At 45.4% G+C, this 26,786-nt stretch overlaps 2 protein-coding genes across 2 annotated transcripts in view; one reads left to right on the forward strand and one right to left on the reverse strand.

Moving 5' to 3' along the window:
• The first annotated feature begins 4 nt into the window (after positions 1 to 4).
• On the forward strand, positions 5 to 4,836 carry LOC8034580 (polyamine-modulated factor 1). Its single transcript, XM_002409933.5, has 4 exons — positions 5 to 411; positions 2,196 to 2,387; positions 3,449 to 3,647; positions 4,170 to 4,836. The coding sequence occupies exons 1-4, from the start codon at positions 329 to 331 to the stop codon at positions 4,200 to 4,202; spliced, it is 507 nt and encodes a 168-aa protein (XP_002409977.3). The 5' UTR covers positions 5 to 328; the 3' UTR covers positions 4,203 to 4,836.
• Positions 4,837 to 6,835: 1,999 nt separating this feature from the next.
• Positions 6,836 to 26,786, reverse strand: part of LOC8034579 (phosphatidylinositol 3-kinase catalytic subunit type 3) — a 38,753-nt gene continuing 18,802 nt past the window's right edge. Inside the window, exons 7-21 of the mRNA XM_029990993.3 lie at positions 24,075 to 24,179; positions 22,122 to 22,214; positions 20,808 to 21,130; positions 19,920 to 20,088; positions 19,653 to 19,720; positions 19,268 to 19,373; positions 18,696 to 18,812; positions 17,656 to 17,922; positions 15,115 to 15,184; positions 13,738 to 13,887; positions 10,401 to 10,475; positions 10,116 to 10,284; positions 9,482 to 9,572; positions 7,707 to 7,832; positions 6,836 to 7,037 (exon numbers count right to left, since the gene is read on the reverse strand). Coding sequence (XP_029846853.2) covers positions 7,023 to 7,037; positions 7,707 to 7,832; positions 9,482 to 9,572; positions 10,116 to 10,284; positions 10,401 to 10,475; positions 13,738 to 13,887; positions 15,115 to 15,184; positions 17,656 to 17,922; positions 18,696 to 18,812; positions 19,268 to 19,373; positions 19,653 to 19,720; positions 19,920 to 20,088; positions 20,808 to 21,130; positions 22,122 to 22,214; positions 24,075 to 24,179 — 1,944 coding nt within the window. The 3' untranslated portion in view covers positions 6,836 to 7,022. The remainder of the gene's footprint in view (positions 7,038 to 7,706; positions 7,833 to 9,481; positions 9,573 to 10,115; positions 10,285 to 10,400; positions 10,476 to 13,737; positions 13,888 to 15,114; positions 15,185 to 17,655; positions 17,923 to 18,695; positions 18,813 to 19,267; positions 19,374 to 19,652; positions 19,721 to 19,919; positions 20,089 to 20,807; positions 21,131 to 22,121; positions 22,215 to 24,074; positions 24,180 to 26,786) is intronic.

Raw genomic sequence — 26,786 nt, forward strand, 5'->3', positions numbered from 1 at the left:
TTGCGGTCCATGTTGCTTTAGACAGCTTTGGCCACGCTAGTGATCATTGGCTTTGGCTAATATTGAGCGTAAAATACTAAGTAGTGATCTGTGTAGCGGGTGTAACGTGTGCCCCTATATTTAGCCGACTATTTATTTTTATTTAAAGGCTTTTTGTTGTTTTTTTAGTTTAAAGTCTTCATTTGGCAAGTGAAACATTTACCCATTTACTCCCGTTGTGGCTTTGGTCGATTCTTGGCTTTTCACTTGGCTTCAGCCGATGGAGCCGAGTTGTCCTCGTCTTCCACAGCCGTCGTTTTTGAACTGTTCTTGAACTTTGAGTGAGGCGATGTGCGCTGCAGAACGGAACCTCGGCGAGAAATTCCTCACAAGCATCCAGAAGGTGTTTTCCAGAGGCACGGATGCTTTCAGGCAAGTTAATATCCCACTCTGGTGTTTATATTTGCGGGTAGACGCAAATCTAGCCGCCTTCGTCTCGACTCGGTGTTCGAACGCGGATGCCGAACGCAGGGGCCCTATGTTGCGCTTTTTGGACTACCACGGCGACTAGGGAGAACGAAGTGACGTAGGTGTAAATGAACGTATCGCGGAAACTCGCCTGACGCCGTGACGACATCGCAGAAATTCGTCATCAGCGACTCCACCAATCAACATACAAAGAGCGTTGTTGACCTCGCTTCCCTCGCCCTGGGAGTCCAAAATCCGCAACATAGGGCCCCAAGACGCCGGCGTTCCAACAGCGAGTAGGTCCAAGGGCTAATCATTCCAGTCAGAGCTCGGTGTTCTGACGCCCCGCGCACTCTCGTCTCCTCAAACCTCAAAATAGCAATTTTTTTGCAGCAAAGCTGTTAAAGGGCTAGTTTCCCCAGTATCGTGTCCGCGGCGGGCAAACAAATGTTGGCAGAAAACTCTGGACAGCTACCGCCATCTATGAGCGATGGCAGCAACCAGACACAACCGGTCTGGTTGCCACCATCGCTCATAGATGGCGGCAACGTTTCCATATAATTAGATTTATAATGTTGGCTAGGTGGCACAAGCCACCGCCCGATTCACAGGGTTTAGCCAGATCCATCCATCCATCCATCCATCTCCACTCTGGTTTTCACCAGAGTGGAAAGGCTGAATTTCTCTAAGCGTCGTTTTAGAGGTCGTCCTAGACGTCGTCCCTGAAGTCGTCCTAGACGTCGTCCCTGAAGTCCTAGACGTCGTCCGAGGCGTCGTCCGAGGCGTCCTCCTCGAGGTCGTCCTGGAAGTCGTCCTAGACGTCATAAAGATAACGGCTTCGCTGGTCTTCCATCTTCACGTAAAATAAAAAAACCTCAACAATTTTTTTTTTTTTTTCTTCTTTCTTGGTGGGGACTGAGGTGGCTAAAATGCCCATGACCATGACCTAGTTGGGGTGCGGAGGGGGGGAAGGTGCGCCAAACATGCCTCGCACGTGATGTCATATGGCACTGTAGCAGCCGCCATTGCTCCGGACCATTCCTCTGCCCGTACGTTCTGCAGCATAAATTTTTTCACCATCAAATTTCTTCTCGGCAAGGCTTGCCGTGAAGAAGAAATGGGATGGTGCCAAAATTATGCTGTAGAAGGTCCGGGCACCGGAGCGTAGTCCGGAGCAATGGCGGCCGATGTGACGTCAGTGCAAGCCATGTATCCAGGCTCGATCTAAAATGGAGCGTAAAAATTGACCCCTGCCCAAAGCAGTCTAAACTTTTCGTCAAAGGTGTATTTCACAGGTCTGTTCTTTCTCAAGAAAATTACAAAGCGTAACTCCCTTTCTGTAAAAAATAGGGCCCAAAATCTTGCCAGGGTCAAAGTCGGGCAGTTGCATGTGACAGAGCTTTAGTCGTTTGGCGCGTGTGACGACCGTGGTGCGGTTCTATGCGAACGGAGCGCAAGACGGCGCAAACCGTTTGTGCAAAGCCGCCTGCCTCCCATGGACTAAATTTACGGCGGTGTCACGCGTGCCTCAAATGCCTCGTAAGGTCTGTGTTTTGTGAACCGGCATTTAGCAAAACTGGTGCGTGTACGTTAGCACGAAATCTTGCTTTAGCCGTACGTGCCAATTGAAGCGCCTGTGCCTTTTTCTTTTTTTAACTTCTTACAGTCCACGTCTGTTGTTTGCACTGTGTCCCAAGATGAATTCCCACCAACTCGCCCAACTATCCATTCTTCTTACAAACTTTCAGGCGCTCGTCCTCCAGCTTCAGCAAGTATGGCCCTGGAATGGACGTCCTCTTCGGCGAAGTCACCAAGGGCCTCGAATCGAACGTCGACAAGGAGTTCAAGCTCGTGCTGCAAGAGTATGGGTTGCTCGAAAAGTTTGCCTTGTTGTCGAGGTTGGAAGCAGCGCAGGAACAGTATAAGGGAACACGGGCTTGGCAAGTATTTGCAAGTTGCACTTCCGAACTTGTAGAAGCTACTATAGCCGGTGACAAGTCAAGAACGAAGTGGAAGCTCCTCCTCTCTCTTTCCACTTTAGTAGCGCAAACGCTGGAAAGGAGGCGACCTCCTCTCACCGTTCGCTCCGCTGAAGTGGAAAGGGGTGGGAGGAGCTTCCACTTCATTCTTGACCTGTCATTCGCTAGATGTATTCTACGGCGAGCTCCAGACTGCTATGCGGTCGTGAGAAAAATCATATAGATGAGCCAATGGATTGAGTGTCGCAAAACTTTTCACGAGTGTGTTTAGGTGTAAATTTTTCTGGGGGAAAAAAAAAGAAATGAGAGATTCTATATTTCTCATGCAATGGAAGAGAAAGGGAACAAACGTTAGGTTGACACTACTACTCGCATATCGTATTACACCCGCTTGGATGTGCTTTAGGCTGTTTGTCTCTAAAAAGCTTTACAGTTTTTGTACCATGCAGTGCCGTATGTATGTACCGGCAGCATTAACCCGACTGTTTGCTTCTCTTTTCCTCCAGCACATAAAAAATTAGGTTTTCTTTTCTCGCATTTTCTTCCCCAGAAATCTATGCATAAAATTTCAGTACAATGAAAGTGCCACAAAAAAAAAAAAAAAATTGTGAAAAGATCAGTAGCTCCACATTCATTGGCGAATCTTATGGCTCAATGATATAGCATGACGTTACCAGACTTATTTTTGCGTGAAATCGGTGTCGGGTGACATTACGACACGACATTGTGCGACGCCATGTCATCACACGACACCACGGAGGAGCTATAAATGGTGTAAATTTGGAGAAACTTTGGGATATTCCAAAGAGACAGGCAGGATTTACGATCAGTCTTTCGTTGTCTCATCAAAACTTGCACAATTCAAACGTAAAAAGTGCCATTTCTTTGGTTTTCTTTTGTGTACAGAGTGTACACGAAACTTGCCTTTTTTTCGTGGGGTGAGAATGAGCGGTCAACTGTGAAAGAGACAGTAACCTACCTCTGGGTGCTCTAACGAGAAGCCTCTTCCGTATCGTGCACAGGAGGCCCAGCGGGAATCCGGCCGAGGACGCCGAAGCCCACTGGGAGGAGAATTCCGAAGAACACGCAAACAGGCTGAAGGCGCTTCTACGGGAACTGGAGGCCGAAAACCGCCGGCTCGAAGAACAAGTGATGCTCGGGCGGAAGCAGTGCCACGACATCAACGCCGAGGCCGAAATCGCAGCGATGGAGATAGACAAGGTGCGCCAGCCCGCAGGCAGCTTCTTTCGGCCACTCGGTGCTTTACCGCAACAGCCTAACAGCCGCCGGGGAAAACCTCCTCGGCGAATGGCGTGGTCGTTCTGCGCGTAAACTCCCGGCACCTCGGGTGTGCACGTGCAGCCAGAGAACGCGTCGAAAAGCGACGAGCGCCTGAAACTAAGAAGACAAGGCCTGCACGTTACGTCGTCGTTAGTGGCAAACACTCGTGCCTTTTGGGAGACGCTGCAAGATGTGCTGGCGGCGATGTGGAGGCCTTGTCTTCTACGTGGTATTGGCTGGAGGTCGGGCGTTCCAGAGGTACGCCCTGGCATACTCACTTCGGCAGTGACTGTCGCGAAGGCTCGCGAAATGCCGAAGTGTTGTGGGAGGTGGGAAATTTGTGCCAGAGGTGGGATAACCGAAACTCCCCCCACCGTTCTCATTGTCTCGGTGACTACAGGTGCTGCGACACTGCCCATCTCCAAAGGTTTTTAACGAGTGTTTCCTCGTCCATCCTTGCAGGAGTGCTGGAGACAGACCAAAGACGAAGACTGACCGATCCCACAAACTCAAGTGGTGTTGTTTACCCAATTTTAATTGTGTAATTTAATTTGTAAAATGTGTAACTTACCTAATTAACAATCTCAAAGCTCCCCTTTTCATCTTGTCTACCTATGATCCTTTGTTTAGTGTTTCCACCTTGAAAAGCCAACTAGCCACGTCCTCTTTGCAGCTCCGCAGGAAAGTCTCTCAGCACTGCCTTCTTCATAAAATCGACTTGCCTTCTTCATAAAATCTACTACCAGATTTCATACCTTAAAAATGAGTTGCCATCACCCCCCCCGACTGAACATTGTGCCTTAACAACACACGTGTCATTATTTCAGGCTCTACGAACGCATTTAATTGATCATTCCTTCTTCGGGCCATCAGCGACTGGAACAACCTCCCATTATCCATTCTCACCACTCTATACCCGAGTAATCTTCTATATTGTATTAAACTTCATGTCTAGTCTTACTAGTTACTAGTTTCCTTTTGTGTTTTTCATGTATTTGCATTTCTTTATTGTATAAATCTTGAATTCCCTAATGTAATGCCCTTCACGGGCCCTTGAGGTGTAAATAGATGAAAATAAAAAACAACCTAATGTGGTTGTTCACAACCAATGCATTGATTCTTTGTGCCTTTTGCATCATTTCTTACCACGTGGTATTTGTAAATAAATACCGACACAAAATGCTTTTGCCCTCCATGCTCTTGTGTGACCTCAACAACGCTAAATCTCCAAGCCTAATCTGCAGGGTGCGGCAGATCTAGTGACCCAAAATGGCTGTTTGCCTCAGCAGAGTAAGTTTTAAAAAATGCCGGCTAAATGGTAGGTTTCTAAAAAAAATTGTGCAAATGAAAACATCCTTGCTTGCTTTCTTTTTACAAAACGAGTTTAGAATATTCCACTAAGGGTTTTGTGGGCAGTGCCGTTTTGTTTGACTACAACACCGTCTGCATACATCCCGGCATTTCAATGGATTCAGTAGGGCAAAAAAGGGAAAATGCCCGATCCCAATAGGCGGAGGACAGACCGGCAGTTTTAAACTCTAGGCGATTTTGGAGGGGTGCACCGCCGGAACTGCCCAAACGTTGTGGCTCCACTTCCCCCCTCACCTGAGTAGAATGGTCTATAGCAGGGGTGGCCAGACTGACACATTCAAAAGAACATAAATCCAAACAATTTTAACTTGAAGGGACACTGACAGGGTATTTATGCTCGCCAAGGTGTTTAGATGTACAGTGCCCCTCGAACTTAACGCCGTCACTCGGTTACGCGAGTATTGATCTATTGTATGCTACCCAAAGATAAATTGGTTGCTGCAGCTGCTGGAATACCTTTCCCTGGTTGGGCTTTCATTGAGGATGCAAGTCTTCACCAAACAGTTTGACCGCTAGGTTCAGGAATAGCTCAAAAAGTGAAGAAACTGGACCTCGTGGCAGCGTTAAGTTTGGGGTGCACCATACATTATATATGAGAGCCCAACTACCCAAAACAAATTGTAACTAAAAAAAAACTTTTTTTTTTTTAAATTGTTGACAGAGGATTGGCCGGTTTGAGTAGCGCTTGCTCTCTTCTCCGTGGTCACGTGCCGTTTCCTATGATTTAGACACAACCATCAAAGATAATCAACGTCGTGGGTCATCGAAAGTACACACTCAATACTAGAAATAGATAAAAAAATATGATACCCATTTTTTGTGGCTTTCAATAAACTGGAAATACGTTGATTGAAAAAAAAAAAAAGTTGCACAGCAACGCGACTTTCAGTATCTTCCTCTATTTATTCTTCCAACCCCGGTCCGGTTTCAGTTTCCAGCAGTTGAGTTTTTTTTTTTTTTACTTTATTAAAAATATATGTGACACTGTAGTAAAATATTGATTGGGTAGTCTCCTAACACCATAATCACCTGGCAAAAAATAAAAATTTGGGGGGTGTCAGTGTTTAAGAGCTAAAATAAAAAGGAGGCGTGGCACTTCTTAAATGTTTTTTTTCTCAGTTGATGGCTATGGCTAATTGTACTCTCAAAACGATTGATCAGTATGTTTATACCTTGTTTGATCTGCGTATGATGGCACAGAGCAGCCAAAACACAAGCTGCCCCTCTTTTCTGTGTCTTATTTTGATCTTGTCTTGGGGTGGGTGTTTGCCTACCTTGGTCTGCGAGAACAAATTTAGAATTCTTCGCTCCTTGCCCAGCCTAGAGTCACTAATTACGCTTCAAAGTACCGACTTCCACCTTGTTGCTTGAAATATTTGTTGCCGTTTATCCGAAACTTTACCCGAAATCGCACGCACAAAAGCTTTTCCGTCCTCCCAAAATGTCAAGTCCATTCAATGACTCGTGCCTTCCAAATGCGTAGCATTTGTAGGGCTGGCCTCGGCCATTTTGTGTCGATGGCATGTGGCCCCGATGATGTCACAGTGTCACGTGAGATGACATCACATGACTCTGCTGTGTCATGCGATACCACGACGTAGCCCCTTGTAGTGCCCGCAAAGGGAAGAGTGCAAAGAGCCTTCAGAAAATGCCGAAGAGACGGCCAAATTTATGAACCCTAAAAAAGTACATTGCTCGTAATTGTGCTGCAGCACGCAGTTTCACACCCCATAAAGTAAAGTATCACCGGGGAAGCATTAAAAACGTTTCCTCCTGTATTGACCGAAATCTTTTGTACAGACGAGATGCTTATGTACAAACGTGGCATTTGTGGTGGGAGCACTATGGAAGTCCCGTCTGGTCGGGGCCGGCCGCCTTGGGGATGTCGGTGGTCTTCCGTCCGTGGCGTCTTCTCGTTTTTGTCCGGTGCCTAGGATGCCGCCGTCACCTCCTCCAGTACTGGACGGCAAAGGACGGAGAGAAGCACTGACACCTATGCTTGCACGTAATAGACAAGCATTTCTTGAACAAGTAACTATTGGATGTTCCCTGCCGCCTAGTGGTAAGCTCGTGTTCTAGACCATTCAACCGTCGGACATCTCCAAAACGGTAAAACACAAGAAGTTTAGCAGGAGCTACAGATGTGTTGTGGAAGCAACAACATAAAATTTGTTCATGGAATGCCATGTTGGTGAACCTTTTCTGGCCATGCCAACAACAAAACTCAAGAAGCCCAAACATAAACAAATTTGGTTTGCATAAACCCCTGCTTGCTATTTTGTTTCTTTTTTTCGCGTCAAAAGTTGTTTTGGCATGTCTACTGGCTGAAAATAGCAGCAGCCAACGTTTTGCTAGGAGACTTCACTTCTTCAGTCCTGATGGCATCATCACCATCATTCAACCTCCATTTTTAGGCCCCCAAGAAAATTCCCTTGGGAGCAGCAGGAAACTTTAGACATCAAGGCGCTGACACTTCGAGTCAACAGTTTTAAGAGCCTACGAGATGCATGGAACTCTAATGGCTAATGACAGCAAAAGACAAAGCCTGAAAGGCAGTCTTATCTGTTTGACATTTGTGCAGCCCTTGCGAGATTGTACTAAAATCTAGTGCAATCATTCTATAATTACCTGAGCGATTTTGTGAATCTGTTCCACCAGCGCGGGCATGACAGCGCTGACACTGACGTCGATCAGGTTCTGCATGTAGTGCACCGCCTCTTCGTCCGTCAAGTCCAGCCGGAACTTGTCCTGAACCTGGACCAATCGAAGATTCGCCTCGCTTAGACCTTCTATCAAATGCAGTGATGGAACTGCTGCGCCATTTGCATCAAACTGCACCAGAACAAACAACCTGCTACATGCTGCTCCAAAGGCTGTACCTGTGCACAATTTGCGCCATGCCTGCACCAAAAAAGAGCTGTTGTTAAAAAGGGAAACTGGAAGTATTCGGCACGTAGTATTGTTGGCAATGGCACTAAAATGTAGGTGTTTTTTTGTGTTTTTTTTTCTTTTTTGTTGTTTATGGACTATGCGGAAGGACTAGGGTAACGCAAATATTCCAATTTTCGGGTAGAAGTTGAAAATAATACTCTATCTGATATTCTCTTCAAAATGAACTGCGATATTCATAGTTTTGGAAACGTTGATCGCGGCAGGTTAATCGCCTTGAGTGCGCTTCTCCTCAAGCACCGGTGTACTGCGGAGAAGCAATACCCGCGGAGCTGACACCGCAATCTCGCCTCACCTTAGCGGAGCCGTGCGCTTATGCAAAAAAAAACACCTTCAAAGTAGTCTGGTGCACGCGTGGACCTGGTTTATTAAAAAGAAAATAATAATAATTAAAAAAAAACGGGAAACGCTGTGATTGTTGATATTTACATTGCAGTAAAATCTTCCAACTTTAACTGTGGCTACGATTTTCTAACAACCTGTGATCGTTATGTGTGCTTGTTTCTCTTTTATTCTTTTAATTTAGAATTGAAGACAACATTTGCATATAACAAGATTTATAAATCCCCTCAATTAGATATGGCTGGGCTCCTTTATAGGCTTAATTTTAATAATATTTGTTGTTTACTTGTTATCCCAATGTAGGCATTGAACTCTCTGAGGCTACAGTTTATGACTATAGCTAGACTAAATTTAACAGAGCTCATAAGTGGGCAGTCAGAAGCTTGGAAACAACCTTTACGAGTTCAGCTAAATTTTTGTTTAAACGTAGGGTAACAGTAGTGAAAGGCGTGGAGAAAGGTGCAGCAACTATGCAATATGGGATTCAAAAATATTCGGCTAAAACCACTATTCCCTTTGAAATTGCTTCGAACCCGATATCCATGGTTTGCGCATGCCTAATGAAGAGTTACTGGTTTTTGTGCAAACGGTGGTCACATAAATCGCAATGAATTGCTAGTGCTATTTATTGTGATCGGTTAAAGTAGCTACGCGCTCCGCTTAGCTGCTCTATGAACAGTGGGAGGCGGAATACGAGCAAGAGCAGCGTGATACAGACCCTACACCTGTTTTTATGTCAAACGCAGACAACTGAAAAGTTACAGCGATATGGTCGTTCAGTAAATAAATAAATGAATATCTGTAGCAGCCAGGTCCCCTGTAGGTACGACACTTTAAATGGCCTCCCAACACTCCAACAACTGCAGTTCTTTCCACAGGCTAACTTTCAAAGAGATTGTATAAAATTTTCTGACGTGAAAGCTTGAAATTGTCTGCTCCAAAAGTGGAAATCTCTGCTCCAAAACCCGTTTTTCCCTGCTACGAGAGCTGCTCGAACTCACCACTTGTCAGTTCCACCACTGCAAGTGGAACGAAGGTACGATGTCGTACCTAAAAATGCCTCGATCCGTATTCAAGCTGTTTGCCAAGATGTTCCCAGGAAACACGCTCACCTTTTTGACCGTCTTGTCCGGTTCGAGCGCAATGTCGGGCACGCTGGCGTCAACCATGAGAGAGAACAGGTTCAGGATGAGGTTGGCATGCCTGCAAAATGGCGTTTGTGTCACATACAGCAAATGTCGTCCATCGTAACGGCACCCCTAAACATTTCACCTGGCAAACGCCATCAGCAACGGTTTTCACGAAAACTTAAATTTCATGGGAACTTGATAAATCTCTCTCCAAGTGGAGAAAAATTAAGAGTTTGAATTGAATTCGGTAAGGCGGCGTTAGCTGCCATTTGTCTGATTTTGCAAGTTAATGTTTCGACGTGGGCAAACATATTAATTCGCTGGCCCCATGGCAATAGATTTCACAGAAACTTAAATTATTTGTTAAATTCATAGTGCTATACTTTTTCTCACTCTTATGCACTGCTGCTCACTTATTTTAGATATATTTTCCCCAGATATGACATCTTTAAATAAATTCCGATTTGTTATTACGTTGAGTCTTGACATTAAATAAACACCAAAAGCCAGAAACTCTGGTTATGTGTCGCATGCCATGGAAATACCAAACAGAGTCGCAAGACCGCCAATCTACCAAGCCGTAATCCACGACAGTGGGACAGGTAACTTGACTGACCTGCGCAGATGCAGGAAAGCCGTGTAGCACTGTTTCCGGAATTCCTGGTAGTGGTCCGCGTTGATGCCCCCCATGGCTTCGACCATCTCCTTGCTGAGCTTCATCGGCGGCGGCAGGGGCTTGGGGTCGCGGCCCAAGATGTAGCCAAAGTCGATGTGGAACAGCTTTCCTGCGATGCGGGTGCGACGCCGGAAGACAGTGTGGTCGAAGCGCAAACATGAGGACCAGCCTTTTAGTCATCTCTCGTGATGCCGGCCAAAGAAAGAAAAAGCTCTAGGGGCATACCGGTCTTGGTGAGCAGCAAGTTGTCCAAGTGCCGGTCGCCCACGCTGAGCAGGTATGTGATGACGCAGTAGCCCGCTGAAAAGGTGACACTGTCAGCCGTGTAGTACGTTTAGTGCACCTATCACGCTATGCCAGGAAAGCCGGATACTAATACATGTAGCAAGTGCATATGGAGGATACATATTGGGTGTATGCGCAAGTTTGTCAAATACTTGGACACATTCAACCTTGTATAGAATAAGATCGCAACATGTTTTATTCGAAGCTCAGGCCCGAGAGGAGTTCCATGGTAGTCAACGGACACCGATTTCAGGCAAAGTTAGCAACCCACTTTTTTAACACTGTCGAGACTGGTGATGTGAGGGCATGTCGTATTAGACGAAACAGGCTGTAATTAAAGGGACACTCAAGCGGTTTTTGGAGAAGCTACTTTTTGGTGCGATGGTGTTAAGGAAGGGTCAGTGAATGAGTATCTTCAGTTTTAGATGGCAGAAACGCCTATTAATCACGCAGGAATAAAATACGTGCGGACTCTTTTCTGTACTTGCGAGGACCAATGAAATTATCGTATGTTTGAAAATTTTGGCGGTCTTTTTAAAGTTTCGCTAAAAAAACAATTTTCAGTTCATTTAAATATGTTGTGCATGATAATTTCACAAGACGTAAAATATTTCTAGTTTAGAATATGCGATAGCGCAATTATCGTTTCACAAACAAGGGACTACGTTTTCTATTTGCCTTCCTCCGCGGGGGGTGAATTTCCCGTTCCCCAGGGATGCGCGGAAGCGCACGTATCTCCGCGCGTTGCAGACCGGTCGACGGTCGTGCCGGTCGCGGGCCGGCCGCGTCCCTCTATCCGCAAACGTGGCGTCGGTGGTGGTCGTCGGAATGGACGGCCTGGTGAAAGCTCATCGTTCCGCGTAAAAGCGCTATCCTTAACTGTGAATTTTCGTCGTGTTTCGCTATGATAACCCAGCACGTACTAGAAGGGAACATCCACCTACTCGTGCGGCGATGTCGTGGCGGCGCTCTCAAGATAGCAGAAACGCCCGTGCCGTCGTGTTTGTTTACTTCGACTACAGTGGTGCTTTCTAAGCATTTGTGTCCTCGAACATCGCCCGGATTTCTGATTTGGCGCATTTCATGCGTGTGCTCAAGTTCAAGGTATTACTGGCGCGTACCGTATAAAGGATACGAATTTTCACGCGTTTTCATCACCGGAGAAAAGTGATTAGTGTTAGCAATCCTGAACGCTCGCAACGTCTATCTGATCACGAAATCATATTTCTACGTTGCTATATCGCTGCTAAGATTACATTGTCTTTTATAATCGTAGAAAAGGCGTGTGGCGATATTTGTACTATTGCAATGTCGTGTATTAGAGTCGTGATCGTCCAAGACGGCGCTGCATCTTTTTATTTTATTTTTTTCATTCGCTGTACCCTGCAAGCCTATCAAGAAAAAATAATAAAGCTTTAGACTAGAAAACTGTCTGTCTATATTCTGTTACGGCATTGAGTAGCAGTGCGTCCCCTTTTTTAGAGGGGCCGCAGACACAGCTGACGGCGGCGTACAGAAGCGGTCGCCGTGCTGACGACCCGCTGCGCTTGTTGTAGTGGTTACAGGTGTGTGTACGCGCGGCGCAGTGCGGTCGTTCCGGTCGCTCCGGTTGCAACGGACGCAGTCGTAGGTACGCGCTCGTTGCACATGTCTGAACCAGCCTTCCCCCCGTTCTCCCGAGGCGAAAGTCAACGTGGCGACATCGTTTGACATCACGCACCAGAAGTAACGCTGCGATGTCAAACGTTGGTTTGGTTACGACTTGCCCCAACCGCGAATCGGAGAACGCCCGAAAAGGTCTGCGGTTTCGTCGTCCTCGGAACCCGAACATGACTCCGAAGCGCTGCTATCGTCCACATCGCACGTCGGAGTGGCGTCATAGGAAATCATCCCCAAGTTGGCTGTCCGCCGAAGAACTTCAACCTCTAACGGCGTCAGGTCCTCGAGCGTAAAGAACTCCGCCATGATTGAAGCTCGAATGACAAAGAGGTTCGGCGTTCGGCCGATGCGGCTACCTCGGGATCACTGCGCGACGGAACGTCGTCCAACGCCATTGGCCCGAGATCCTTTTGATAAGCGTGCGACGACCAATGAGAGTGGTTTCGTTTTCGGATGGATCCGAGGTTTGGCGGCCTTCAATTACATTTTTATTAAAGAAATAATCACCGTATGACTATACTTTTTGGTTTTTAGGGATACTTAAGGCGTCTAAATTCAGCTGTCATTATCAAAACACGAACTCAAAAACCACTTGACTGCCCCTTTAAAGGGAAAGCGCAGTAAAAAAAAAAAAAAAATAGGCGTGAATATACTTAGAGACACAACTTCCTCACCTTTGCTTTGCACAGTTACTTCAGCTAGTACTGTTGTCTTCCTTCATTTAAAAAAAGAGGTATGCAGGGGCAAAGGTGACTTTGTTGGGCTCACATCGAAACAAAACTCAAAACAATGACTGAAAGGAAGAGAACCAAAGCTTTTCCCCAAGTGGATTGTTGCAGGTGTTGGAGGACCTCCATCTTACAAACTTGTGCACAGACCCAGTAGAGAACTAATACGTGATGACAGTAAATAGCATGACTAGGTTACAGGCAAGCATACATTTCGACTACACACTAGAATACAAGTAGAATGGGCTGCTATTCGCTCCACTAGAACATAAAGGTTGGTTCACGGTGCATCTGAGTGTGACAGACTGTGCTGCGACTGCTCGTAACTGCTTACAATGAGAACCTCATCACACACAGAGTAGTGTTTCCTCTCGGCACTTCATACTTCTAGAAGATTCGTGCTTATTCGACGCTTTAACGTTCTAGGCCGAATGTTTGAGATAGCGAGTGTTAGTAGATAAGGAACCCAGCGTGGCCTTGCGGACTGTCGCACTAACCAGCTGTCACGCCGACACATCAATGCTCGCTGCTGCTTTCTCGACACTCATTCTTTCTTTCGTTTGTTTCTCAAGTTTGCCGCTTTAACCTCTATTTTTAGTTCATTTATTCTTTTTCATCTGCTACAATATAACTGCACGGAAGGTTTTACAGTATTTGTGCAATCAAATCTATAAAAAGCAGTCTCTTGTAACATTGTAAGAATTATTTCAAGCATACAATGACAGAACGATGTGTAAAATATTTACAGATTGAAACGGGGATAGCCGACAAATGGCACCTCTCTCGTCATGAGCAGTCATGGGCGGCAGCAATGCAGGCAATCACACTCAAATGCAAACGTGCGGACCAGCCCCAAGAGCAACGACAAGTGGCGTTGGAGGTTCACTTACCGCACGACTTGACGTAGGTGTCCATTACTTCGGGCAGAATGCCGTACGGACCGGTGTCGGACGGGGCATGCTTGCGGAAGAACTTTTGGATCGTGTCCTCGGTCCTCAGTACGTCTGCCACGGACATAGACTCGATGTACTGGACAAACCCTGTCAATGAGACAAACGTAGCAGTATTCAGTTCGAAAGCCCAATCATAGACACGGTTCTTTGCAAATGCATTAGCGTGCATGCCAGAGTCAAGCTGGCTGTACGGACACATAGACGGCGAGAAGTTGGTCTGCTTAGAAACGTGATGATGCTGCACATGCACAGCTGGTATGTAGCCACAATGTTCACTGACAGGTTAAGAAACATGGAACGTAAGAAATCCCAAGCACCTCATTATCACTTCACAGCCAATAAGATGGTTGCATTGACTGATAAGAGTGCTGAAGAACGAATCACAAAGCAGCAAGTTTTGTGATTCATTTTTGATTGAGATATGGACATGCAACAATCTTCAGGGTGTTATGGAGTAGGAGGAGGGGTGACGGCTGCAATTTTCGGTGTTCTCAGCACTTTTTCACCGTGCGGCGGTGATTTTGTCCGCAGAGAAATGTACAAGTTGCCCAATATTGCTGTTATAAGTCTTTTCATGTTTGGGAAGATAAAATCCCAAATGGACTTCGTCGCATTGCTTTCTGACTCTATGGGAAGGGGATGTGCAACTATGAAAAATAACACAAAAATAATGCCTCCTAATTTTTTTTTCATGGTACTATAGCATTTTTATCATTGGCATTCACATGGATTAGGGTTAGAGAGAAAGAGAACATGAATTATGACATCAATAAATATGTGAACATCTCTTAAAAGACGGCCTTGGAAGAGGCCATTTTTGGACGATGACGAGCTGATTCTGCAAGAGACAATCTCCGAAGTCGAAGTAGTCAGCAGTGTTATAAAACCGAAAGCAAGCATCCCACTACTCAGTGATCGAAAAGAGGTGAAGGCGATAATAGGGAACTTATTCAAAAACATCCCAATGTTTCTGAATAATGAAGGAATGATCCATTTGAGCTGTGTTTGAGACCTCTTTCCTTCTTCCCGTCGTTTTTCTGTCATCATCGGAGTCCCGGGTAATTCTACAATTATAATCCATGTGATTGCCAATATTGCTTTGGGAGGAAAAAGTTTGGAGCAATCACTTCTGTACCGATTGTCAAATATTTGGAAGAAGAGATTGAATCTTGAATCTCTCTGGCTGATCTAACCTTTAACTCCTCGATAAGTTCTTCGAATAAAGTAATGGAGCGCTCAGTCTTGCCCAAAATATTGTTTGTAACAATCACCATGGCCATCATTTGTCTACAAAGTTTACAAATCAGGTCTCACCGTGCTTCGTGCTTGTGGCCAGGACACAGTAAGGGGTCAACTTCAGGTCAAGGTTCTCCTTCCTAAGCAACTGCAGTAATAAAAAAAAAGGTTTTGAAAAGCTTTGTAGAAAGATTTGTGTTGCGCACCTTTTGGAAATATTAGATAACATATTTTGAGATGTCCTGAACTAATAATCTGCCAAGAGACTGAACTGGAACCAATAAGCATTAGTTGAGTTCCACATAGCATCAGCATGTGCTGAATTTACAGTTGTCTCATTGGCTGCTTGCTGACCTTGGGTTTTTGGCACTAATATGTGGCACTTGTCAAAGATTCTAAGTGAAATTCGGTAAACATTAGTGCTCTCGCAAACCCCGTGATCAGACTACGCAGTGTGCACTGTTGATCCTAAAGTGGCTCCTACACACATTGTTTTGCGAGAAAAGGATGCATGGATGCAAAACCAACATGTGTAAAAGATGCGCATAAAAACGCAACTAGGTATTCAATGACTGTAGTGAGATTTAATAATATATATATGGCCGTTTTCATCTGATTCAGGCACTATTTTCAGGTCGAATTTCTAAATATGACAGCAAAAAAATGTTTTGGGAGCATGTTTAAAGTGAAAGACAGCACAAAAGGCAGGCTTGGCAGATTTTTTGTTTTCGAGTTATCGATCAGTGAAGTGGTCAAGGCAAAAACTGACGTTTCTCCCACAGGTCGGGGATTGCGTGTTTGACAGTTCGCCATCTCGTTTCTCAAAATAAAACACTAAGATTTTTTTCTGATCCCCCTCAAAATAGATTTTATTAGACTTGAGGAATTAAAAAAATTCTTTTATTTTGGAATATTTTACAAATGTTGAACAGCAAAGTTTTGCAAGGTTTTACGTATGACCCTGACATCATCAGAAAGCTCAAATCAAACTCTTTTCAATGTATACAAGTTCGATAGTATAAGTACAAAATAAAATCTGTTACATACATTTGAATAAAAGAACATTTAAAAAATCTGGCAAATTCATAAAAAAATTTTTTTCTAAAACCCAATTTTTTTTTTTTTTTTTTCATTAATAGCAGGGGATAATAGTGGTTTATTAGAAAATATAAATATAGCATATAGTATTTTGATTATATGACCGCGATTAAAGCTTGAACCTTGTCAGGTGTGCGCTGTAAAACGGCAAGCTTTGTTGCAAAGTAAAATAGTTTTTAATTCCATTCACGTGCAATTTCACTTAAAGGTTACATGTTAAGTGAAACATTAATATCACGTAATGAACTATACCAGGCCACAATGTTTGCGAGAACAGCACCTATGCCAGGACACAGTCACCGTGAACAACTGACAAGATTCAAGCTTCAATTTTGGTCATACGAAAATTCTATATTTTCTGTTCACATTTGCTGATAAGTCATAATCTTACCTTGCCACCAATATAACGCAAAGCAAATAAAAAATAAGGGTTTTTGAGAATATTGGTTCCGAATTTCCCGGATTTTCGAAACATTTGTTTCTTTAAATGTTTTTAACATATTTAATTTTACACACATCATATTGAATTTGTATTCAATAAAAGGATCACAATTTGAGCTTTCTGATGATGTCAAGGGCACTTAAAAGAACTGCCAAACTGTCAAACAATTATCAAAGGGACACATGTATTCTGCCACTTAATGTCACAAAAGTGCCTTAGTGCTTCATTTTAATTAATGGGAAAATAGCGAGGGGTGAAACATGTAATCCTTGACCGGTGGGAGAAACGTCACTTTTTGCCTCGGCCACTTTGCTGGTCAATAACGCAAACATTTTTTTTTTTAAATCCGCCAAGCTTGTTGTTTGCGCTATTGTTTATTTTAAAAATTCTCACAAAACATAAAATCTTTTTTTGGCGAAATTAAAAATGTGGTTTTAAAACCGTGGTTAAAATGAGATGAAAACGCTTATACAAAGGGAAAACATGTTACCAAGCAAATCAATAAATTAACAAACAAGATTGTCGCTTAGGTCAGTAACATATTTTGGTACTATAATAATGATTGCCCATCTTTACATAATGTTTCTAATCGCAAGAATGCCCATTGTTTCTAATCGCAAGGATGCCATTGCACCCCTAGCAGCTAAGTTTAGAACTACACCCACGGGGACAATAATGACATAATTATCATAAATTATTTGTTTGCGTTTCCGACGCAGCGCTTGGCTAACAGAGCCAACCGCCGCATCACCATTAGGCTGGGTCTATTGGTTCCAGACAAACCAAACAAACCAGACGAACACATGTCCCAGACGAACACAGACACAGACGACTGAGCTTTGCGGTAAATAAGCTGGTTGTAACACGCCCTGGAGTTTGGCCTAGCATAGCTTCCACGGCATCCTCGAACCTACTTGCGCAGGCACACGCAAATGAGGCACAAGAAGAAACCAGACACCTGTGCACCAGTGCGAGGCTGCAGGGTCATGAAAACAAAGCTAGCGTCGACAACATGGTACAAAACTAGTTTGTGCCGAGCGTACGAAGTTCTGTGGGGCGAAGCCAACCAGACGACCCACCTTGTCCATAAGAGTGATGGTCTGAAGAATGAGCTGGTCCTGGCGCAGGTCGTCGCCATGCTTGAAGATGGCCACGTATTCCCTGTCCCCGTCCTCGGTGACGAACGTCAGACGGCAGGGCATGAGGGCGGACTTGAAGAGCGCCGCCTTGGCTGGAAGGAGCCCCTTCACGCGGACGCTCGGGTCCAACGGAAGCGGAAGCGGATCAGGGAAGCGGATCAGCTGGTGCGACTCTTGGTCCATCAGCAACGCGTGCAACTTCTCCGTCTGCAACGGACCGACCAATCCCGCGGTTTGTCTGCCAGTCGTCTAAAGGCAGTTTCGCATACTCGCGTCTGCTCATGACGGAGTCCCTGTGATCAGTTACGACGAGGAAACGCGCTGGCATGCTAAGGCTATCCATCGGGTGCATTTCACTACAGTGAAAATTTCATGGTACTTGTGAGTTCAAATGTACATACTATTTATGAGAAATGGTCATCTACAACAATGTCAAAAATGTTTCGAGCCAATAAAGGAAGACGCAAAAAAAGTAGGAAATCTACGAAAATTGCGAGTGGCTTTTTGATAGTGGCGTCGGCGCATTCTTTCGTCGTAAGATATCACGAGCAGTTTTAATGCAGTCGGTGAAAAGCAGTCGCAAGCGTGTGAACCTGCTCAGTCTAATTGCAGGTATATTATGACACTAGTCCCAGCTCCAGCTGGAAATGGGACAATTCGGCTAGATCCAGCTAAGATCAGTTTCGTAATCCAGTTGAAAGCGGTCTAATTTTTACCTGGGCTCAGCCATGAAACTGTTCACAGGCAACCTTTCTTTTGGCGAGAAAGCCTAGAGCAATTTTGAGGAATAAGAAACGCCATCTTGCCATCAACTAAATCCACGTGGCAAGTTATGGCGTAACATCGCCGCAACACAACTGTGCAGTTCGTATTAAAGTTCCTCCTAAACGCATATCTGCTCCAAATGCGGCGACTCTCAATCGCCTTTGACGTGCATGCGGTGGCCCCGACGGAGATCCCCGTTCGTACGGCGCACTAACCTTCTTTTGGCGATTCCCATTCTCTCTGGCCACAATCTTCATGAGGTTCACGAGGTGGTTCACAAAGGTCTGCTGCTTGCTCAGCATGGCACGACGCAGCCGGTACTCCCGGTTACCCTGGTTCAAGAGATGCAACTAAATTCCCAAGATGTAAGATGCACCGCAATACGCTTTAAAGGCCAACGTCCCAAATCATTTTCAGCCGACTTGAAAACTCTTCCCCGCTTTCCTTCCCTTCATTTCTCCCCACCCAAACATTGCAGGTTTGGGAGCCGATCCAACACCTAGAAAGCAAGGCTGTGGTGCCGAATTCTCGGTGTCAAACACGGACACACCGTTCGACTAAGATTTGTATTTTGACTGACTGAACGTGAGTCCCAGTCGAACAATGATGCAGCAGTCCATCCTGCGTGCTGCAATGGTCTTCTGTACATGACGCCCAAGACACTGCGCTCCAGCTTTGCTCTCTAGGTGTTGGCTAATCGCTAATCCCCACGAAGGGAGAGAAAGGTTCCCCCCTTCCCCATCTGGCCTTCCAGAAAAGGTAAAACGGCACCAAACAGAGAAGTCACCTTGAGGAGGCAGTGGTTGAACCTCTTCATGACTGCCAAGTACATCTCCTTCACCTTGGAGTCCTTCACCACATTGTCCTGGTCTTCACTCTCCACATACAGGTACCTACAACAAAGAACGAAACGCTAAGCAGTCGCAAGAAATTTGGCTGCCACTCGAGACAACCATACTGGAAACCAGCCTTCCACTCCACAGGTGGTTACATTGAGTCTAGCGTTCCCCAAACTGAACTTATAAAACAGGTGTCCCGAACATGTTTTATAAGCGTACCTTGCAACGGTACGCTTATAGAACACTTACACTCTTAGCAAAACGTCAGCTGCTAGCCTGGGTTTTTTCCAGGAGGCTCAGAGCACACGAAGATGATACGAAACGGCTACAAACCAGTAGAAATAGTTGGCTAGGGTGTCGCTGGAACAAGCCCTCGTAATCAGGAAGGTGGCCAAGTCGCACTGGAAGTGAAGCAAAGCAACGCACAGTTGGCCGACCTCGCCAACCTCACTCCTCCTCTCCCACCCATCAACCAATAAGCGTCGAGCCTCGCGGCCACGCTTTTATCTGGGCTTCACGAAATGCCAAACACCTAGCCAAATAACTTTTCACATTAATAGCCGATGCCAAATATAGTACCGAAGCGATCTGTGCACCGACCTCGGACTGTCCGGTGACGGAGATGGACGGCGGAGCCTCGGGATCTCCGAAGGGGTCCTCGGCTCCTACCACTCCCGTCGAGATGGAGGATTTCCTCAACTGGTCCGACGAGAAGGAGTCGCTCCGCTGCTGGTGATCCACCACTTCGGCGGAGCCGACAAAGCTGCCCCTAGAGGAAAACCGCAAAATGTTACAAGGTATGAATGTAATAAAATTACGTCATGTGTACGTTTAGATGCGGGAAGCGAGTCAGTTATGACGGGCGTCTCCGCCGTAGATGAGGAATTTTGCCGGCGCAGTACCACCGCGAGCCTAGGGTTTTTAGTGAGCACCATGAAGTAGCGACACACGACGTCATGCCGGTACAATGCTCATCCAGATCGAAATGGGCAAAGGTGGCGATTGAGCCAAGGATTCCTGGAATCTGCAGCGCTAGCTTTCGCTCTACATGCTCCAAGCTGCAATGCATTAACACGCTTTACCACAGATCCCTCTTTAGATGTTATCAGCGATGGTTACAACGTACGAGATGTGCAATTGTTTATAGCTCCATGCACTGCCTGTTACACGGAGCGTCGGAGAAAACTGAGAAGCGTTAACCTCTTCAATTCATGGCCAGTGCAAGCCATGAAGTGTTCTTTTGTCAGCCCACAACATCGACGTTTGTCACAAACCCACACTCACACGACCGAGTTGGCAATGCTTACAATGTATGCTGTCCTCCGGACATTGTTAGAGCTCAGAAATTTATGCCCCCGCATTAACTGGCCGGAAATCTGAACAAAATATTTGGCGACAAACTAACGCCGAAAATTCGGGAGCTTGGGGAACCTAGTCCGAGAAAACGTGCCTTAAAGTCAGGCCTAAAAAAGGACTGGCCGCACCCACCTGTCCCCTCTTTCGCCGGGCAGGGGCCCTCCGGCCGGCTGCTGCAGCTCGGCGGCAGCCTCCATTCCCGCCAGCAGGTCCTCCAGCCGCTCGTACTTGAGCGCCTGCACCAGCTGGAGCAGGTAGAGCAGCAGGTCGTCCGCGTCCGCCTGCCGCAGCCGGGCCACGGCGTAGCGCCGCACGGCGGGGTGCCCAAACTGGGGTCCCAGGAGCTCCAGGGCGTCCTCCACATCCATGGGCTGCCAGGAGCGGAGGAGCTCCAGGGCCTGGCGGGCTTCGGGCCCAGACTTCCAGTTGACGCACTTCACAAACTTGGCCAGGGCCTGCATGTGCATTTGTTGCGTCCATTGGGTGTCACTTGTTTGATGTGTCTGCGTAAGCAGTTCCGAGCGGTCGCGACGCAGTTGCTCCGAGTCGGACGCAAGTGCGTAAACCAGCCTTTACAATGAGAGGGCAGGAGCATGCAGAAATGTGCTCGGCGCTGAGCGCATTAGGTTTTGTCTCGTAAACTCGCACCTGGCGACAGAATCGCAGACAAGAAAGAGGAGTGTGCGCACCACATTGGCACCGTAAGTAGAGCAGTAGAGCAGACGTTGTAATGGCTGTGGCCGAACTCCCGCGAAGCTTATTTATGCGCGATAAACCCCAGACCCTAACTATACGCGAGTCGCCCGCGAAATGCGATTAGCAAGCGCAGGATGGTGTCACTTTTCTTAGGAACTTCTATCGACCCATTTCTGTCATAACAGAGAGGGCAAAAGAAGGAAGTCAAACATCCATGACGGGGAAAAAGCAGGCAAAGGACGCCCAACATAAAATGCTTTTTCTTTTATTTTCAAGCATGGCACGAGTTTTGTCCATCTGTTTGTACAGACTTACTGGCTGAAATCGTCGGGGGTAGTCGCATTCCCTAGAGACACGTGAAAACATGGCCGTTATTACGTTTAATAATTTGTTTAACTTGCTCCTCTGTTGTTAAAATACCACCGCATGTCGACGGCGCCTGGAAAACATTGTCGGCTGGCATGTTTAGCGTCGTACGATCCTGCCCCACCCAAACATTGAAATTGGTCCCTAAGTGGCAACAAATGACGTTGCAAAAGCCAGGCTAGAAATCGAGGGACCATGTCCTATGTGTCCACCCTTCACAGCAACTCTGAGCATACGCAACCGGCTATAGGTAAAAAAAATATAGACCATGCTACCTCGTTTTAACGGCAGTTTTCTGATGGTAGGCAAAACAAACCAAAAAAACGGAGCAAAAAGAGAGGTGTTAGGACGGTTACGGCTATTTCTCCCGCCACGGTGACGCACCTTCTTCTGGCTCTGGAGGTAGAAGCGGAACTTCCAAACCAAGTCTTGCTCTTCAGACGTCAGTGCTTTGGTGGATGGGTAGTTCACAATCACCTTGGAGGACAAACCGGTAGGATATCAGAATGTGAAATGCAGAATAGGTACAAAAAGTGCAAAGAATTGTGGCTAACGTTGGCATCTGCGTGAAATTAATCACTTTCGCTAAGTGCTACATTAATGAATCTGTGAAAAAATCATACATCCCATCACCGTCCGCACAATTCAATTTGTAAAATGCACCCCGGGGTGCATTTTACGAAACAATGAACAGTCCCGTGTTAGTCCACAGTACAGCCATAGCGATAGCTGCAAAACGTCACGGCGGAGTCATTGGGCATGGGCGTCGCGTTCACGCAACGTGGAGCAGCGGGGTGCGTGAATAAAAGCGTTCGGAACAAAATAAACGTCTCTTTTGCTCTGAATGCTTTTGTTTCGTTCCATTCTGTTCTGACAGCTTTTGTTCCTTTTTTTGTTTTGGGGTGTGCGCAAGTGCATCTGCCGGCACGAGCTCTTGGCACTGACGGTGGTACGACGGCATTTTGTTTAGGCTACTTTTTTTCTCCAGAGGGTGTGTGCAGTGGGCATTGAGTACTACAAAAAAAACTAGTTTAGAGGGGGTTATTATTGCTGTAAAGTGGTTCAGTGGTAATGCACCCGCATCACACGCAGTGGACCCGGGTTTGATTCCAGCAAGCGGCGGGCAATACCTTTCAAGAATTCGGCAATATCGACGACGGACGCCCTACATCGCCAACTACAACATCAACAACTACAGCATCAAATAGTACTACAACATCAACAATGGACATCATTTCCAGTGGTGGGAAGGGCCCATAACCGCTATAAAAAATTTTCCTCAACCGGCCACAGGTAATGCAAGTGCTAGAGCTACTCATACACTAAATTTCATTAATCAAAACTTCAAACATTACCTTAAATATGTTAAATGAACAAAATATGATGATCTGTATCTTATATTAGACCTGTATCAAAGAATGTCACTGACTCCCATGAATCTTGTCAGGCTTAATCTTAAAGGCTGACCACAGGAAATCCGAAATATGACTGCCAAGTTTATAGCAGATACCGAAAACTTTCAAATGAGAGTTTGAATAATAAAAAAAATTAGCTAGATTTATTTCTCTTGACCCACAATAGTATAGGTCAAAAAAGTTAGAACTACATTATTTTCATGTTTAACTTGGATCAGACAAAAACGAAGCACTTGTGGCACCTCACCACTCAAAAAGGGGAGAGGTACCGGTGCAGAACAGACACGTCTAAACACTCTTTCTTCCCGTCTGCAATGATTGATTGGAACCTGCTACCAGAAGTCTCCATAACCTCCGTGTCGTAGTTCTTCAATCATGTTAACCATGTTGGCATTCTGAATTGGTAGTACAGTCTGTCATGTTATGCGTCTTGTACATCCGCCATACAGTAACTCAAAACTTGTGTCTTGCATGTTCTGGTCAGATTGCCTCATGTTTGTAACCTCGATGATATGTCCTTGCACCCCTCCCTCAAATAATGCCTTTTAGCTGCTCTGGGGTAACCTGAATAAATAAATAAATGAACAAGGACAAGCAGGTTCAAACTTCTCGAGAGACTTTTGCACTCATAGATTCTTTTTCCCAGGTGTCTGATTACAAAATGCAGCAGAGACCAAAAACAAAACCTGCAGGTTGCACAAACTTAAGTAAACATATTGCACTGCACGCAACAATTAACTTGCATGTACATTCAAAGAGCAAAATAATACTGCATTCATTTGTACAATATTCAAATGTTGCACATCTCATTTTTCACATCTTGCAACCTTTCATATCTACAGCACATGGAGACATTGCAGAACCAAGTGTCGTAACGGAACAAAATATTTAAAAAAATGCAGTAACATTCCTGTCATCTCACATTGAGCTGGTCCCTGGTTGCAGCATTTGGCTTCAGGTCCTTATCGGTCAGGCCAGAGCGAAGACTGCGCGACAGCTTGTGGTGTTTGCCCTCCACCAAGTTCTCCTAAACACAACACAATAAAATGTCACGGCAAGCCTAAACAGGATGAAACGGACAACACCACAACATAAGCACAATGAAAAACAGCGCATGAAAGGACTGGACAAAAAGGCTGGACAAAAGGACAGGACACAATGTTTACTAATCAGTGATCACCAACTTGCCCAGCTTACAACACAACAAGTTATGCAGAGACTACAAAAGTTCACTGGAACCAAAAAAAAAACAATAAAGCTAAAACATAAAAGAGACATATTCAAACCTCGCCAGTGTCAGGTCGGGTCGCAGATTTTAGGGTCATCAGCTCACAAATTTGCCGCTGGGCGTCTTCAGAAATTAAATTATGTACCAGCAAAGAGTGAAGAACTGAGTGAACGTCGATGACATATTCACTGAACACTACAAAGAAATATAAACCATCGAAAAAACGAAAACGGAAACATAATTTATATAAGGACGAAAAATTGGGAAAAGCAGACAACTTATGGGAACTAGAACTCGATCTAAGAGCCACCTAAAGAATCAGTTGTAAGCTTTATTAGAACTAAGAGAGACAACTCCACATAAATAATTCAAGTTGCTACACCCATAAAATTAATTGTTAGACATGCAAATGACCAGCAGAAATTAGTAGGCGGCACATAGGAACTAGAAGAGCGACAGAAACTGGTAGAGAAACCATAGAAGCCAGAAAACGGCCTTCTAAATTTAGCAGGAAACACAAAGGAATTAGATTACCCATATAATTGAGCAGAGATCTCATAGAACTTAGAACTTATAGACAGCGGCTCACAGAAACTGACAAACGGCTTGCAGAGTTCGAGATGTACCGTAGGAACTGGCTCACAATTTAAGAAACGAAGTAGATCACTTCTCAATAAAAGTCCTTTGATAGCATAAAAAGACTCGAAGGACATCAAAGGGAACTGCTATAGGAATGAATAGGAAGTTTGTAACCGCTTACACCAGACTGCTATAAAAGTCAAAGGGAAGTGGCAGAAAACAACAGCTGACGCAACTACAGCTGATGCAAGTCAAGACAGCTAACACGGGAATACTAGACAGGTTTTAGGAAAGTAGCAGAACACAAAAAGAAGGCCTAGCCGGAAACCAGGCACCCAATGGTGCTCTAACGACGCAGCAAAGGACAAAGCCAATATGATAACATGTGGCTGCCAACTAAGGCTGCCAAAGACTCGGCTGGCATTACAAAGAGTGCGCCACGGCTGACGGACGGCACGCAGCTGTGGGAAAGGGCGGCAGCTTGTCATGGAGGCTGAGCGGCGGGACGGGAGAGGAGAGAGTTGGAAAGGAAGAAACACGAAAGGGAAAGGGCAAACAGCCTTGTTTAACAGCTGCCCCGTGCCTACGGGCCCTTAAAATGGGCGTCACACTTGTACAGCTGCCTCGTGAAAGTTGTGTCTGTTGATAAATGAAGTTCTACTGGGAAGTAGTAGTGCTAGTTAACTAGTAACTATGTTGATGTTCCTCATTCGTTGAGCTTGGTAGTCTATAGTCATGAACTGGGGTAGCTTGTAGCCTCTGTTTTATTTTTAAGCTGACAGTGCAGCAAAGGTGACAAGCATGAGCTAGCATGCGCTTGTTGAAACATACTTTATTACTCCACACGCCTGCTTAGTGGCCTCATTTGGTGTTCCTGTAAAAGGCTATTCACTTGGGCTAGTTGATGGTACGTTTAAGAATTAAAAGCGCTAAAAAACGAGGACCAGCAAAAGAAGACACACACACAGTAGAGCACTCTACCGTGTGTATGTCTTCTTTTGCTGGTCCTTGTTTTTAGCGCTTTTAATCCTGAAATGGTGTTCTTGTTTTGAAACGTGACTTCCTAGAGCTACTGCTCATTCAGCAAAAGCATGTTTCAAGACGGCAACCTCATGCCTGTAGCCTTTCTGCCCTGTAAGCTTAAGGGGGCGCTGAAGTGGATTCCGAGATTTTTTTTCATTTCATTTCATTTATTGACCTCAAATCGCCCGAAGGCATTACATGAGGGGGGAGGAGACAAGCTGATTCTATTCTAATACAAAATACACGCGAATGAGAGAAAAGCGAAAGATCAGCACGTACTTAAAAAAAAAAAGAAAAAAAAAAGCATACAGTATGGTTCAACTAACCAAGCAGACGACCGTCAGAGGTAACACAAGCGCATATACCAATAAAGGTAAAACATGCAGGTGGCGTACACGCACAGTACGCAAAAAAAAAAAAAAAAAATATTAGTCATTGAACAAAGTTTCACAGGCGTCTCTGAAAAGAGCGACGTCCGCTAGACCCGCAACCGATTCAGGTAGACTGTTCCAGTCCTTAATGGCTAATTGCAAAGGCGATTCCGAAAATTGTTTGGTGTGACTAGGTGATAATCTTATCTTGAAGGGATGATCAATCCTAGGAGAAATATGGTACGGAGGGAGCAAAAGTAGTTTCTTGAGTTCCTGGTTGAAGTAGTAGATTTTATGTAAAAATAAAAGCCTCGCCTGTTTACGTCTGCTACTCAATGATTGCAAGCCTGCTCTCGATTTCAGGGCAGTTACACTGGATGAGTGTGAATAGTCTTTATAAATAAAACGCGCAGCTTTGTTTTGTACGGACTCT

Source organism: Ixodes scapularis, unplaced genomic scaffold, assembly GCF_016920785.2.
Source record: "Ixodes scapularis isolate PalLabHiFi unplaced genomic scaffold, ASM1692078v2 PGA_scaffold11__112_contigs__length_91849675, whole genome shotgun sequence".
Lineage (NCBI taxonomy): Eukaryota > Metazoa > Arthropoda > Arachnida > Ixodida > Ixodidae > Ixodes > Ixodes scapularis.

What these genes read in the sequence shown, in the direction of transcription:
- LOC8034580 (XM_002409933.5), top strand. Translation starts at nt 329, where the DNA reads ATGTGCGCTGCAGAACGGAACCTCGGCGAGAAATTCCTCACAAGCATC. An exon ending in TATAAGGGAACACGGGCTTG is followed by an intron (nt 2,388 to 3,448) that starts GCAAGTATTTGC and finishes TATCGTGCACAG; the next exon opens with GAGGCCCAGCGGGAATCCGG. An exon ending in CAGCGATGGAGATAGACAAG is followed by an intron (nt 3,648 to 4,169) that starts GTGCGCCAGCCC and finishes CCATCCTTGCAG; the next exon opens with GAGTGCTGGAGACAGACCAA.